Source organism: Limulus polyphemus, unplaced genomic scaffold (assembly GCF_000517525.1).
Source record: "Limulus polyphemus unplaced genomic scaffold, Limulus_polyphemus-2.1.2 Scaffold499, whole genome shotgun sequence".
Classification (NCBI taxonomy): domain Eukaryota; kingdom Metazoa; phylum Arthropoda; class Merostomata; order Xiphosura; family Limulidae; genus Limulus; species Limulus polyphemus.
The window spans coordinates 358,908-374,615 of NW_013666109.1; the positions used below are offsets into that span (position 1 = coordinate 358,908).

The 15,708-nt window shown below is 34.6% G+C and overlaps 1 protein-coding gene across 3 annotated transcripts in view; it reads right to left on the reverse strand.

Moving 5' to 3' along the window:
• The window catches only part of LOC106458671 (semaphorin-2A-like), a 224,757-nt gene that overhangs the window by 17,024 nt on the left and 192,025 nt on the right, over positions 1-15,708 (reverse strand). For all 3 annotated transcript variants that reach the window (XM_022384933.1, XM_022384934.1, XM_013918201.2), the window contains 2 exons: positions 8,605-8,665; positions 1,373-1,713 (listed from right to left, as the gene is read on the reverse strand). In XM_022384933.1, the coding sequence (XP_022240641.1) occupies positions 1,373-1,713; positions 8,605-8,665 (402 nt within the window). The remainder of the gene's footprint in view (positions 1-1,372; positions 1,714-8,604; positions 8,666-15,708) is intronic.

Below are 15,708 nucleotides of genomic sequence, written 5' to 3' on the forward strand. Positions count from 1 at the left end.
GAAAGAATAAACTAGTTTTAATCAAGAAAGGAACTTGTATCACTAAAGTTTCTAAGAAAGAATTTCTACAGGAAATTAGCAAACAAGCAGATACTCAATAGTTTCATCATATTATACCCCTCCATAGTATAGGATATGTCTGAAAGTAAAATGCATTCATGCAGTTTTATAAATTTCTATACAGGTGTTCTATATGTAGTTATGTCATCTTTGTAAACCAAATTTTGACAGATCATAAACATGCACTGATTCTTTTACTTGGGTAAAGGTTACATATTGCAATGGCCTTCACATGATAGCTTGTACCAGTTTGACTCTGTGTCAATGTCTACACTTTGGGGCAAGCTAAGTCCATTTCAAGGGATGACTCAGATACTTGTACAAGTTGGTATAAGTTTGGGTTCTCTCCTTAACCCCTTCTATATGTGTATTTGCAATCACTGTTGGTTTATGTAATCTAAGGATTGTGGAATACTGCACTATGACCTTTGCCCAATTATAAAAGTGGGTATACATACAATTCTCTCTTGCTTTTCTTGATATATAGATGTATTAAGGATAACCTAATAAAATGATGGCAATCTTATAATTCATAATACCAAGTAGATTTAATAACTTTCAAGCTCATACACTGTAGTAAAGCTCCTTCTGTTAGCAAATCAAAACAAAGTCAGTCAATAAGATAATGAGTAAGTCCAGTCTTTCTGAATGTACATAACAGCCTATTGCTTCTGTAATTCTACTAGCAATAAACAAAACTACTTCATCAGTTTTGTGAGCATATATCAAGTGTGTGGCATAAACAGTGAAATTCATAAACTAACAGGAAGAAGATTTAAAACAGTATCATAGAAATCACTTGTTGCCTATTTTTAATGCAGTAGTCTGCCTAAGATTTAGAATTACATAAGGTTTTACATGCAAAAAATAAATTTGCTAAATGTGATGTTGGAAAAAGTTTAATCTTCATTACACATTTTTTTACCTGCATATCAAAGCAGTCAATCATGGGTTTCAAGCATTTTCTAGGTAAGATATTTTTCAGTTTTTGATAGTAGCTGAATAACAGCCTCATATACCAAATTAAGGACTGAATGAAATAGTGAATATTTTTGTTAGTGCCTATAAAAGTAAATATAAGCAGACTGAATGAAGTCTGAATGTTTTTACAAATTATTCTCAAAAGTAACATATCTCATCTTACATTCAAATGATGAACTTAGCTCAGAAATTGGAGCACAAGAACATAACAAAACAGACAGTGAAATGATATCTAAACTTCAAACATCAAATATAATATCAGAAGATCTCAGTTCTAAGGTTCACAGCATATAGATGTATGACACAGGCTCAAGGTGAAATAACTACATACTAGAGCCAGCATAATAGATAGTATAGGAGACTCCATCCACTTCCAGCTTGTTTACCACTAAACTGGTCAAAATAACATCACGCTTGTAGAATACTGGTTTTCCATTGTCATGGGCAACAGCAGAATCCATGAGAGGATGGCCTTGAATGAAGGTCAAGACAGAGTCTGGAAGAGTCTGGGTGTCATTGACACACAGCCCCGGACGAGGTTCTGGTACTTTACTGGTCAATACTGGCAACCAAGCTGAGAAGGATGTGGCCTGTTCCTTGAACTTTCCGTTGAAAACTTCCTGTATGGACTCCAGGCTAAAGGTGCATATGGCTGACCCCATTAGCCCATTCCTAGAACAAATATATTGAGAACTTGATGACTTTACCTCAAGTTTTGTTATAGACAAACAAGATTTTGCTATCATAACCCATGCATAAATTATCATACTAATAAAATAAAAAAAATTACCATTAATGTGTCTAAAATTTAAATACTAAATCACTAAACTGATAAGATACAGAAATGACAATTTCATAAATTCAGTTTCATGAAGGAAAACTTATAATCTTTTTAAATTTGTATATTATACTGTTAAAACTGGTCAGACAATTATCATATCTTACCAGTACAAAAATAATATAGCTTTTACTTAGAGCTGACTATCAGAGTTTTATAGGGCTGGATTTTTTACAGTAGGTGTCTGTGACTTGTTGGTGATAAATTTCAGCAATAGATGGTCCACTTGTTTAAAAATAATATATTCAAAACCAGTCAAACAAAATTTTTTTACTCTATTGGTAATCACAGTTGTATCTAGAGCTTTAAATAACTGTCTCCTTTTCATCAAAGTCCATGCAGGTGGGTTCAATTACTTTAGAACAACCTTACCCTTTGAGATAACAAATTATTCTCCTCTATCTCTGTTATTACAATACAAGCTGTGAAACTCACTTTAGAAATTGCATTTTACAGCTAATTCATATGCAGTCTAACTACACCTTCACTAATTAACTTGCACTAACTTGGTTGCCTATATATATATACATGTATTGCCAGATTGAGGCCTAGAACTTTCTACAAACTACAAGATGCTATGATGTAACAATACTCACTTAAAGCAATGAGAAAAATTCAGAAGGTTTGTGTAACATGACATCAATTCATAACTTAACTATGCAACAAATAATTCATAAACAGTTATATTAGCAAACTTGGCATAACTATCCCTTCTAAAAATAATGTACTTTAATGCTCACACAATATAAACTAAACAATACTCTTGTATTAAACTTAAAATTGACAGTTATGTATATTTAACACTGACACAAAGTTTAGACAGTTAAGCTGACTGAATTAAACAAGAATTCATATTATAAATAGATAAGCAGAAAATGGTCATCAAAAGGTATTTTATTTTTAATTCATAAATTTCTCTGAAGCATAATATGTAATGTGCTATAAAATGAACCAGAATCAGATTTTTACCTTAATACATTTCTATGGACAGCAAAGAATATTTTAGATAAAGAATTATTCTACTAAGTAATACAATGAATTAATATTGTTGTAACATTGTTCTTTCATTGGCAAGTTCTTTTAAAGTATCTGGTGCAACTATAACAAATTATTTTATTTTCTCCTTTAACATTTTTACAAGCTTAAACACTGTGGTAAGTTGTAGACAATGCTTACCTCCATGCTAACTGTACTATACTAACACAAAAATCAACTTAATTGTACAAAGTAACTAAATATGCATTATAACTAACACAGTTAGAAATACTTTACTATTTTCTATTTATAATTTACCCTTGAATTTACAAGAAAATTTGGCATCAAGTCTTTTAGAACTTTCTAGGTGTCCTGGGCCTACCTGATCTTAACATAATCATTACAACTCACAGCGACCTCTGGATAACAAACAAATCACAACATTAAAATATAGCTTAAAAGTTCTGTGCCCTTCTTGGATTGTGAAGTACACAGAACAACCATAATATAATGACAAAAACACTACATTAAACTGTCCATTCACCAGGTCTTTGAAGTGGCTTTTTCTTCCAAGGCCATGGTATCAAGATGGATTAAAATCTTGTCCCTTGTTGTTACTGGCTATCCTGTTGCTGGGGAAATTCTTCCTGGTAGGTGGTAAAGTGAAGTAGTCTCAGCAGGAACTCTGGACTCCTCCAAAGGTTGAGGTTATACTGACAAATTCTTCTCTGGAATTACCCATTTGGCCTTTCTCTCATCAATGTACTTCTGAAGACAAGCCCAATGGATGACCTTTGGCTTGGATTGTCTATCCTTCTGTATTCTGTAAACTACATCATTGATTCCTTTCATTACAGCATATGGTCTCCTCTTAGTGCCAGCTTAGCTTTGAAGTTCATCCTTTCTTGCAGTGGGGATTGTACAGCTATACCATGGTACCTTGATAAAATCCAGTCTTATCAGCATTAACATCATAGTGACTTTTAATTCAAAGTTCCATCCCTGATGTGAGTGAAGTTCCATAAGCATAATAAATCTTGAGACAAATTCATCAATGAGTTTTCCTGATAGAGTTTCTGCTTCTTGGTTAGGAATAGCACATGCTACTGACCAGTTGGTGAAATAGTCCATCACAACCATGATGTACCTATTCCCACAGTTACTTTGTAGCAGGGGGCCAACATGATACTGCTGCAGTTTCCCATGCTCTTTCTTTCATGGACTTTTTTACTCACAGGAAAGATCACATGTTTTACACCAATTCTCCACACAGCTCTAGTACTCAACACAATAGAAGCATTCTTTTATTTGCTCCAGTCATTGGAAGGTTGTGAAGATGATGGAGCATTTCAAAATGTAGGGACTGGAGAAGTACCAACTGTTGTTTCTATACTCTGGTATCTTCCCATTTCCAATACAATAAACCCTCTTATAATCACACTTTTCCCAGTACCTATTTTCTTTCAGGCTTTATGGTGAGACTATTTGCCATGAGAGTCTTTCTGTAGTATTCTTGAACACTGAATAGTTGGTTTCATACTTGTTTCTTTAGCTTAAGCATTTTTCAAATGAGTGTTGGACTTGATAAGTTCTTCATAATCACTCTTGGATGATACATTTTGGATTACACTTTGCTGTACTTTAGGTTATAGTTTTTCTATCCTGTGCTTCCCTCTTCTTACAGTATTTAAAACTTTAATTAACACATGGTCTTTGAGATGACGGTTCCATCCGGGGCAATGCACAATGTTAAAACTCTACTCATAAAGCTATCTTGCTGTTTCACCTTTTGGACTGTGAAAATTTGCCAGACACTTTAATGATGCTTGATTTGTCTAGAGCATAAACATATAAATATTGATGGAAGTAACTCAAGGTTCAAACAACGCTTAGTAACTTTTTTCAGGTTGTGCAAGGAGTTTCTGCAGCATTAATCACCATGATATAGTAAGCAATCACATGGTCTTTCTGTGTTGTCATTGTGACAAAACAGTTCCTACTGCAAAATCATTGGTATTTGTATCAAAAATGAGTGGAGTAATGGTCAATTCCTTCTTCAGTGTGTTGAATTCTTCACAACCAGCAGTCCAATAAACTTATTTGTCTTTACAAGTAACTTGTCTACATGATTAGCTATGTCAGAGAAAGATTTTACAAAACATCGACAGTAAGTGTACAGTTCAAGAAATCCTCTTTTCTCGGAGTCAATCCTATAGACACTTCTCTGCTGACTGTGTCCCAGTAAATTCTCTTATTGATGGAATAATTCACACTTCTTAAAATTCAGTTTAAGGTACTCTTTTCTCATCTGATACAGAACATTCCTTAGCTCTTCATAATCATTCAAAGGTCTTCCCATGTATATTTATGTCACTCATGTAGATGAGTACAAAGTATGTCAGACAGAACATACTTCATTAATCATCAAAATGTAGAAGAACTACATAATGTAAATGGTAAAACAACAAATTTCTAAAATATATTTCCTAGAGTAAATGTTGTCTTCTCTCTACTTGCTTTGTTGCCATGCACTTGCCAACATATTCTCTTAAGATCCAATGTTGAAAAAATATTGATCCAGATAGAGAATCCGAAGTAGAATCAATCCTTGGTAGTGAGTAAGCATCCTTAATTGTAACTTAATTTACCTTCTGGTATTCCATGCAGAACCTAGTGGATCCATTCTTCTTCTTCACACGTACAGTAAGTGATGTACAATAGATCGTACTCAGTTTTTTCATTCTATGTTCTTCCCTGGCTTCTATCTCTTTGAGAGTTTTAGCCTGTTTTAAAAATGGAAGTCATCTGGCTAACTTACGTAATGGAGCTGCATTTCTAGTGTCAATCTTGTAAGATTTTTACTTGTTTGACCTAAGTCATAAGATCCACTACAGAAGGTGTCTTAATATTCTGTGAGGAAGTTATGAAAAAATTGGCAGTGATTAGTTGTAAGACCTTCACAGTTCATTTTTTGTTCATGGCTCTAATGATATCTTTATTCTACAGATCCAGGAGAGTTCTAGCAACCATTAACCCATTTAGACATACTGAAGTGTTTAGTTCTACTATGGCCCCGTAATTTGATGTAAATATATTTTAAACAAGTTCTGGTGTAAGTATTTTCCTTTTTGGTGGTATACAATGCCCACTCTCTGTATTTTTATGGGGAGTTTGACCTCTGTTGTATTAATTGTAATGTAGTGCACAGGGATTTCGTAGACTAAGAAGCTATTTAAAGCTAGCCAAAGCTTGTATCCATGTCTCTGCATGAAGTAAGTTCCCCATATGCATTCTTTTTCAATGTCAATTACCCACACATTAGAAGGTATAGAGAAGTTTCCTACAATGAGGGAACTTCTAACTTTCCTCTTGCTGGAATCTTACGTCCACTTGCTATTTTGCGCCATTCCTACTTCTTTCTTCATATCTGGAGGCAGTTCCCACTTTATATCATCAAATCAGGTCAAACTATTGTAACTTTAGAACCAATATCATTCAACATAGCGCAAAGTTTTCTATCAATAAATCCATGGATTTGTGGACTTGTTTGTTTAAACAAAAAAAATTCTTACCTCATTTTTAGTCATTTATGTACGACTTTAATGGATTCTAGTCCCATCGCCAACTACATAGTTTCCTTAAAGGATGTAAACCTGCTTTACTTCAGCCTGATTCTCATATCCTTGTCTTTTATGGTGTCTATAAATTGGCAATGTGCCATAGAATCCGTCTTTTCATGAGTAGCATTAAGGTGAGATAATTTAGCATGCTTTTTCATATCTTATGCAAGTTTAGTCAAGGTCTCTTCTTCCTTCCATACCCTATTCTGGAACTTTGCTTTGGATATTTCTTTCTGGTGTGACACTCCAAACCTGTTGGATAAGGTGGCTACTAATGCTAGATAATTGTTATGGCTCTCAGCTGGAAGGTTAATTAATGTTATCAGTCCTTTTAACTGGGCAGCAAGCTGTACTGATTATTATTCACTATTCCACCCATTCACTCTAGACATTATTTCAAACTAAGCCTGGTATGACTTCTTTGGCACCTTTCCATCATAGTCCCTTGGTTTTTCTCTATTGGCCGATATTGAGTTGGTCAACTAAATTCTGAAACCGGATTTGGTATTGTCATGGCTGGAGTAGTCCATGAAAGTCTATCAGTAACAAATGGTAATAAATGTAGAACAGATAAGTTCTATTCCAAATTTCATGGCAGACGCCATTCCCCACTGGAACTCCTGCACGGATACAGAAAGAGGTGTAGCTGGTTTACTCTTTCCATTTAATACTTCATTTTCCAGATGTTTTACTTTGTCACTGAAGTTTTTTACCTCATTAATATATTTATTGCAGCCTTTCTGTATCTCTTCAATTTTGTCATTACAACCTTTCCATACCTCTTCAATATTGTTGTTGTAATATGTCTGTACATCTCCAGTAGTTCCATTGATCTTGTCTCCAATAAGAATTATTTTTGAAACAGTACATCTCTTTCTTTTAACTCCTCTCTTAAAACCCTGCCTCTTACCTTTTGTAAATTTTGTCTTGGTCTTCTTTAAATATTGTCTGATTCCTCAAGGTTTTGTTTTAATATTTACATTATCTCATATAATGTTTTGCTCTTAGTCCTTCACCTTATGGTCACCATCTTCAGAGTTGAAGTTCAACTTCAAATGTATTTAGAATGTTCTGTTGTATTTGAACCAAAATAATCCCACTTCTGACATAAATTGTAACATTGTTGTTTTGTTGATGGACTATATTAAATTATCTGCTCAAAATAATTAAAGCCAGTCTAAATAATGATAACTAATTAGTTTATTTCCTTCTTTAACGTTTCTACAAGTTTAGATACTGTGGTATGTTGTAGGACACATTTACAGGCACACTAACTGTACTACACTAACATAAAAATCATACTTACTTGAACTAAGTAACCTAATATATGCGATAGCTAATATGGACCAAATAATTCTCTATGAAGGAGAATGCACTAACTGATTCACTATGACTAGAAAAACTATACTATCTTCTTAATTATATACTTGATTATCTTGTGCTTATAATCTACCCTCGTATTTACTAGAAAACGTCAAATCTTTAGAACTTTCTAACTGCTCCAGGCATATATAACCTTAATATTGTCAAACCCACAGCTCCCGCTAACTAACAAACAAATTATAACATTAAAAATATAATTTAAAACAATATTAACTGCTGATCAGAACAAGCTGCCTACTTAGAGTTAAACTAAAAATCAACATAGTAATGTGTATAGCTAATTAAATAAACTTCCATTCAAATACATATTATAGAGAAAATGTGTTCCATATAAATATTTAAAGCTTCCTGGGAAACAGAAAATGAAACAAAATATTGCCACAAATTTTCAAAGTTATAATTCAAATATCTTAATCAATATATATTTGCACAGTAACTACAATTTCTCTCAACAAAAGTGATCTTCAATGACCAGGTTGGGAAACAAAAATTAAGTTCTGGTCAAAAGAAAATTGGCTATACTTTATTTCTCAGCTGATATTTATGAATGCTAATGGATAATTACTGTCTGTAGGCAAAACGAGCAAACAATTTTTTAAAATGTTATCAACCTATAATAGTCAGGTATTAACAAAGTAGCTCACTCAGCTGAGAAATTTTCAGTTCAAACAATCAAATAACAAGTTTTAAAATTAGAATGATTAGAATAAAACATAAATTTAATTCTGTTTTATCTGTAAGACTTACATAGATGTTGTGAAGACAGCGTAGAATCTGCTATCATCATCTGGAAGTTTGTAGATGCTTTCTTTTTTTTTGTAAAAAAATAAAACAAAAACATTCAGACATTGAAAGGCAGACCAAAAAATAGTTCATAATTAATATAGCAATATTAAATATTAAAGTACAAATTTGACCATTAAGTCAAAACTTTGTTATATAAATCCCAAATAGAATTAAATACATTTATATTCCACAATAGAGCACGTGACCTTTACAAATTATTTTAGCTGACAGGCCACCTCACAATGTTTTATATAGTAAAAGCTTTTGTGCCTCATTAATTAGTGCCCAACTGACAAGTTCTGTTACTGTAATAAAGGCAGTGGTTTTAAGAAAACAACAACTACAACAAAAAGAAATCTAAAATGCTATTTTTACACACCTCTGATTTGCAATCCTAAATGGCCAAATTTAAGAGAAACGTGCAGTTTATGTGATTTTATCACAATGAAATGGTTTTCAATACTTAGCCAGCTTTCAGCATTTAAACAGTGACTTTTAATCACACTGGACAACGAAAAATTTGCTACTAGAGAAAACTCAAGTGATTCCGGGTAATTTGTTGGCGCTGATTTCGAAAATGTAGTAAGAATTGGTTCGCCACCTCTAGAGTTTGAGTTATTGTAATATCTGAATATTTTATCAGCACTATGTAACATACCTTACAATCAACTCAGTACAATAGATTTATGCTGTGAAATTAAGTTTACTTGGACAGTTTAATGGGTAAAAAGCATACATTTCTGATAACTGTTTGTTTGTTTGGAATTTCCTGCAAAGCTACACAAGAGCTATCTGTGCTAGCCGTCCCTAATTTAGCAGTGTAAGAATAGAGGGAAGACAGCTAGTCATCACCACCCACCGCCAACTCTTGGGCTACTCTTTTACCAACGAATAGTGGGATTGACCGTCACTTTATAACGCCCTCACGTCTGAAAGGGTGAGCATGTTTGGTGTGACGGGGATTCAAACCCGCGACCCTCAGCTTGCGAGTCGAGCGCTCTAACCACCTGGCCATGTCAGGCCTTTCTGATAACTTCAAACATTCATTGTATTATATTGGTGTAAAATTACAAGTATATTGTTCACATATGCTATTTGTTCTTGATATAATTGTAACAAATTGCTCCACTTTTGCTTCATTCCCATGCTCATCTGCTCTGCCTGAGAATCACGAAATCCTCATGTGCTCAGTTTGCTAGAACATTCGAGAAGTCTACTGACAGAGAATAAAAGGGGTGGAGTCAGATGCCTCTATCTCAGTTGCTTCTCACTCACTCAGTTGGTCACTTCGCTCCTCGCATAGTCAAAACAAAGTTCAGTGCTACTTATATGAAATGTAGTAGAGGTTGGATAACATTATTTCTATATATCTTTGTTGATTTATGAATATAGATATAATTAATAGATAGGAACTAATACATGCTACAGTTGATGTTGAAATCCTAATTAGTTCCTTTGTTTTGTCTTTTTACTTTATTATTATAACAATTTGAAATGTTTTCTTAATAATTTTGGATGCTTAATTTCAAGCACTCTAATGACACCAAGCAATAAAAAATGTTTTCTCTGCTTTTAAAGACAAATGCAATTGTTTTTGAGTAAGTTGATTATACTGATTCTAAAAATACTGTTGAAAATTACTGACCACCTCTAGTTTTTGAGTTATGATAGATTTATTCAACATATTCTTATGTATTGTGAAAGTAACTTTTCTTTAATGTTTATCAGTAGAAGGTCAGGTCAGATGTTCAACGTTTATAATGTTTATCATTAGAAGGATTGACCAGATTTTAAACGTTTACAATGTTTATCAGTAGATGCTTAACACTTATAATATTTATCAGTTGAAGGACAGGTCAGATGTTTAACATTTACAATGTTTATCAGTAGAAGGACAGGGCAGATGTTTAACGTTTACAATGTTTATCAGTAGATGCTTAACACCTATATTGTTAATCAGTAGAAGGACAGGTCAGGTGTTCAACGCTTATAATGTTTATCAGTAGAAGACAGGTCAGACACTTAATGTTTATAATGTTTATCAGTAGAAGGACAGGTCAGGTGTTCAACGCTTGTAATGTTTATCAGTAGAAGGACAGGTCAGGTGTTCAACGCTTGTAATGTTTATCAGTAGAAGGACAGGTCAGACATTTAATGCTTATAATGTTTATCATTAGAAGGACAGGTCAGACATTTAATGCTTATAATGTTTATCATTAGAAGTACAGGCCAGATGTTTAACATTTACAATGTTTATCAGTAGAAGGACAGGTCAGATGTTTAACGTTTACAATGTATATCAGTAAACACGGGACATAGTGTAGAGTAGATGCACAAACTGTACAACACACATGTGGAGCCCAATGTTTTTCTTGGTCACAAATTTTACACCCAAAATAGTGGTAATACACTACCTTTCCCTTGTGTGTGATGGTTTTCCTTCATAAAACTGTAATATATTTGCCACAAATGTAGCAGAAACTGTTTAGGTGGTTTTTGCACTTTGAGACTTTACTTGAACTAGAGGCATCCAACATTTCAAATGATTTTCTAAAAAATATAAGCGAATTTATGTTTACAGAATCAGAGTTTAAAAGGTTTTGTTGCAGAATTTTATTATACTGCAGGTATGATGTGAGGAAGAAGATTGGACTTTGTTTTGACTGTGTGTGGAGCGAGGTGAAGTGACCAGTTGAGTAAGTGAAAGGCAACTAAGAGAGAGGAGTCTGACTCCCCCTTTTTTATGCTCAGTCGAGGGACTTCTCAAATGTTCCAGCAAACTAAGCACATGAGGTTTTGTGATTTCTGGACAGAGCAGGTGAGCAAGTGAATAAAGCAAAAGTTGTGCAACTCACTACAATTATAAACAGAACAAATAGGATATATGAACAATATACTTGGAATTTTACACCAATATAATACAATGAATGTTTGAAGTTATCAAAAATGTATGCCTTTACCCATTAAACTGTCCAAATAAGCTTAATTTTACATTATAAATCTGTTGTACTGAGTTGACTGCATGGTATTTCACATTGTGCTGATAAAATATTGAGATATTACAATAACTCAAAATCTAGAGGCAGTGTACAAATTCTGACTACATTTTTGAAATCAGTACCATCAAATTACCCCAAAGCACTTGAGTTTTCACCAGAAGCAAATTTTTTGTTTTCCAGTCTAATCAAAAGAGCCTCTTTATATTTTCTATCTGGATCTAGATAGTTCTCACGTGTAGTTAACATTTGTAGTTTAAATGGTTGTCCTGTATATATCCCACGCTATTATATAGAATATTCAGCTGTGGCTCCCTTTGCAGGATATTTATACCTTGAATGTGTTCACAAAGTTTTTCATGTAAGGGATGCCATATTTCTCCAGTATATGTAGCAGGGCACTGTCTACATTGTATCTCCTACACAACAATTTTCATGAAATAAATATCATGAAAGGAGCTGTCATTGTTAGAGCATTTTTTAAACTAAAGTGCTAAAGTGTAAAGGCAGTGTAAGCAAGTTGTTTATTTTCCAATTGTTTTGAATTAGCCAAAAGTTTAGCATCAATTTTTCTGATAATCTTATAGATAGTTGTTAAGATTTTCATAAGAAGTAAAATATAACATGTCACAGGTATTCTCTGTATAGAGAGGATTGATTAGGTTATATGAAAACAAATTAGGAGCATCACCACATCATTATAATCCACGTTACCACTCCTTCATGCTCTATCTGACAACTGTGTATCTTGACTATAGCCCTGCAGTGTAGTTTTATTTCAAAAGGTTTCCTCATAAGGCTGTATGTGTAAAGCACACCATTCCTCCCTGCATACTATCCTTAATCCATCTACTGTTTGAGGACAGTGGTTTACCAGTGGCCATTTCAACAGTCTTGTCATGTAGAGACTTATAGGTGCTGTGTCCGGCGGCTTACTTGACCGACATGCCTTCATATTGATTACGATGAATACCCATTTCATTATTTGGCTACTTGAGGTATGTGAAAGTTGAAGCCTTATCTTGGTGAACCGATATTCTGTTGACTTTGTTTCTGTAAAAAGTCTGTACTTGTGTGTGATACAGAGGATCAATAACATTGGTATTATAGTAAGCAGAGTTCAGCTTGACCTTTGTATCCACTCTACTGTTCCTTAACTTTCTCATGGTGCAGTATCCTGAGGTGATCATGAATTCATGCCAAATAATTTAATACAGTGCCTGGTTACCACACTTTTTCTCGAACTAGGTAGCATCCACACAATTTTCTACAGTTGGTTTATGTCACGAGGGCTATCTGCGCTAGCCGTCCCTAATTTAGCAGTGTAAGACTAGAGGGAAAGCAGCTAGTCATCACCACCCACCGCCAACTCTTGGGCTACTCTTTTACCCACGAATAGTGGGATTGACCGTCACATTATAACGCCCCCACGGCTGAAAGGGTGAGCATGTTTGGTGTGACAGAGATTCGAACCCGTGACCCGCAGATTGCGAGTCGAGCTCCCTAACCACCTGGTCATGCTGGCCCTAAATATATAAGATAAAAGGTTATAAAACAGCCTAAGTGTTGGTAATTAAATAAGATAGATACTAGTTTAAGCTTATTCTGTTTTATTCTAAGGTAAAATAACGTTCTAAGTTTACTGTTCGTTTTAAAAAATATATATTTGAAACAGTGAAAAACGTATATGTTGTGAGTAACATCGGTTAGTATAAAGCTTATTTGACCGTAATGGTTCTTTCTTAAATAAGTTTAAACTTCAATATTTACTGACAACAATGATAATATATGTTGTGAGTAACATCGGTTTGTATAAAGCTTATTTGACCGTAATGGCATGCCGGGCCGTCCTATCATAGTCTCAAGGGTGATTCACAGGCAAACTCATTGAAACAATTCTCCATATTTGACACCTGACAGATACTATAGAAATGCTATATTTGATCCAATGCTGAGCTCAGTCATTAGTGACTTGGAAAAGCAATACATGTTAGCGAGGAGATGCTCAAATTAGTTGTGAAAGAACTTTCAAATGGGTATGGTTTACTTTTTTGGTAGCCCTTGACTTGCCCTTCTGCTTCCGAGTATGTTATTTTAGTTGAAACCAAAGTTTGGAAGACATAATGACTTCAAATTAAAAAAAAAAAAGAGGACAAGTTCTCTCTTCCATTGATGAAGTTCTTACGAAGACCGAAACGTTCACGCGCTACTTAGCATTATTGTGTCACTACATATTAGTGTGGTCTATGTTGAGTGAAGCTTGTCCACTTTATGGCGGTTGAAAACTCGGCTTCGAACACAGATGGAATAAGGCAGACTCACAAGTTTAGTCCTACTGCATATGTACTGCGAGATCGAAATTAGCACCAACAACATCATACAAGTGGTATCGAAACCCGGTTTGGAGCATTGTAAGTCTTCAGACTTACCGCTGAGCTGCTGGAGGGCAGTGGCATCAAAAAGGTTCAATTAGAGACTCAAGGGTTGAATCCGCCCTTGCGAAATGAGTTTGTTTGTTTGGCTTGTTATGAATTTCGCGCAAAGCTACACGAGGGCTAACTGCGCTAGCCGTCCCTAATTTACAAGTGTAAGACTAGAGGGTGGGCAGCTAGTCATCACCACCCACCGCCAACTCTTGAGCTACTCTTTTACCAACGAATAGTGGGATTGATCGTCACATTATAACGCCCCCATGGCTGAAAGGGCGAGCATGTTTGGTGTGACAGAGAGTCGAGCGCCCTTACCACTTGGCCATGCCGGGCCCTCTCGTAACGAGTATAATAATATTAACATTATATTAAAAATACTACACTTTCTTTTAAATAAAGTCCCAACAATTATTAATAGCACTAATGAGCTTATTTCAAAGTTGGAAAAAGATTCTCCATTAATCATTCCACACACCATTATTTTTATCATAGTTTCTATGTATCCTTCTATTCTTCTTGAGAAGAATATACAAGCCGTAATGACTTTAGTAAGAAAACATCACACGTCCTCCTCACCACTTGCTATATATCTGACATTAACCGAAAGAACATTACATTATATTCTAGTTAACAACTATTTTCTGTTTGACGAAAAATCCATCAAAATGTTGCTATAGCAAACAACATAGCTCTAGTTTTTACTGTAAAATTTCTATGAACTTGTTAAAAGAAGATGCCTTTACGCAATGGAAACTTACAACCGATCAGACATTCACAGTTTGGTATCGTTTTATTAAAATTTTTTGCTATATGGATCTACGACTTCTCTCAAATATTTGACTTTTTCTAAAGACCAGTCATGACCCGGTTGTTCAGGGCACTCGACTCGCAATCTAAGTTCTGAGGGTTCGAATCCACGTCACACCGAACATGCTTGTCCTTTCAGCCGTGGGGCTTTATAAAGTGATGGCCAATCCCACTTTTCATTGGTAAAAGAGTAGTCCAAGAGTTGGCTGTGGGTGATTTTGACTAACTGCCTTACCTCTAGTCTATCAATGCTAAATTAAGGATGGCTAGTGCAGATAGCACTTGACTAGCTTTGCACGAAACTAAGAACAAACCAAACTTTTTCCTAAATAATGCCAGTTTGGCTATTAAATTCACACACATACTGATTTGCTTCCTTTATTAGACATTGATTAAAATTTTTAATATTACACAAGGAATAAAATAGCTGCTAGACTAGATTTTTAAAATATTCTGTGTAAACTTTTTATCCTCTTAATTGTATTTTAAGTTGCTTAATCAATATGATTATACTGGCGATTACACAAAATAAACAAAACCATATCAAAAAGTGTACCATTTGGAGTAAGTCCTACAAAGATGATAATGTTACGACATCGAGGTCACGTGACTAGTATTACGCCACTTCTTTCTCGAACCTTCGTGAATTGTCGGGAGATTACTAGATTGGGGGTAGGCTGGTATATATATAAGATGGTCACAACGTGACGGAACAATGTGTAGGTAATGAGTAATTGAACTGCAGTCAGAGAGTGTGTAATTGAGTATTGTCGAGCACGAGCACGTGAGACGTTCTAGTGTTTGTTATAAAGCGACTGTTGAAATTAAGTGTG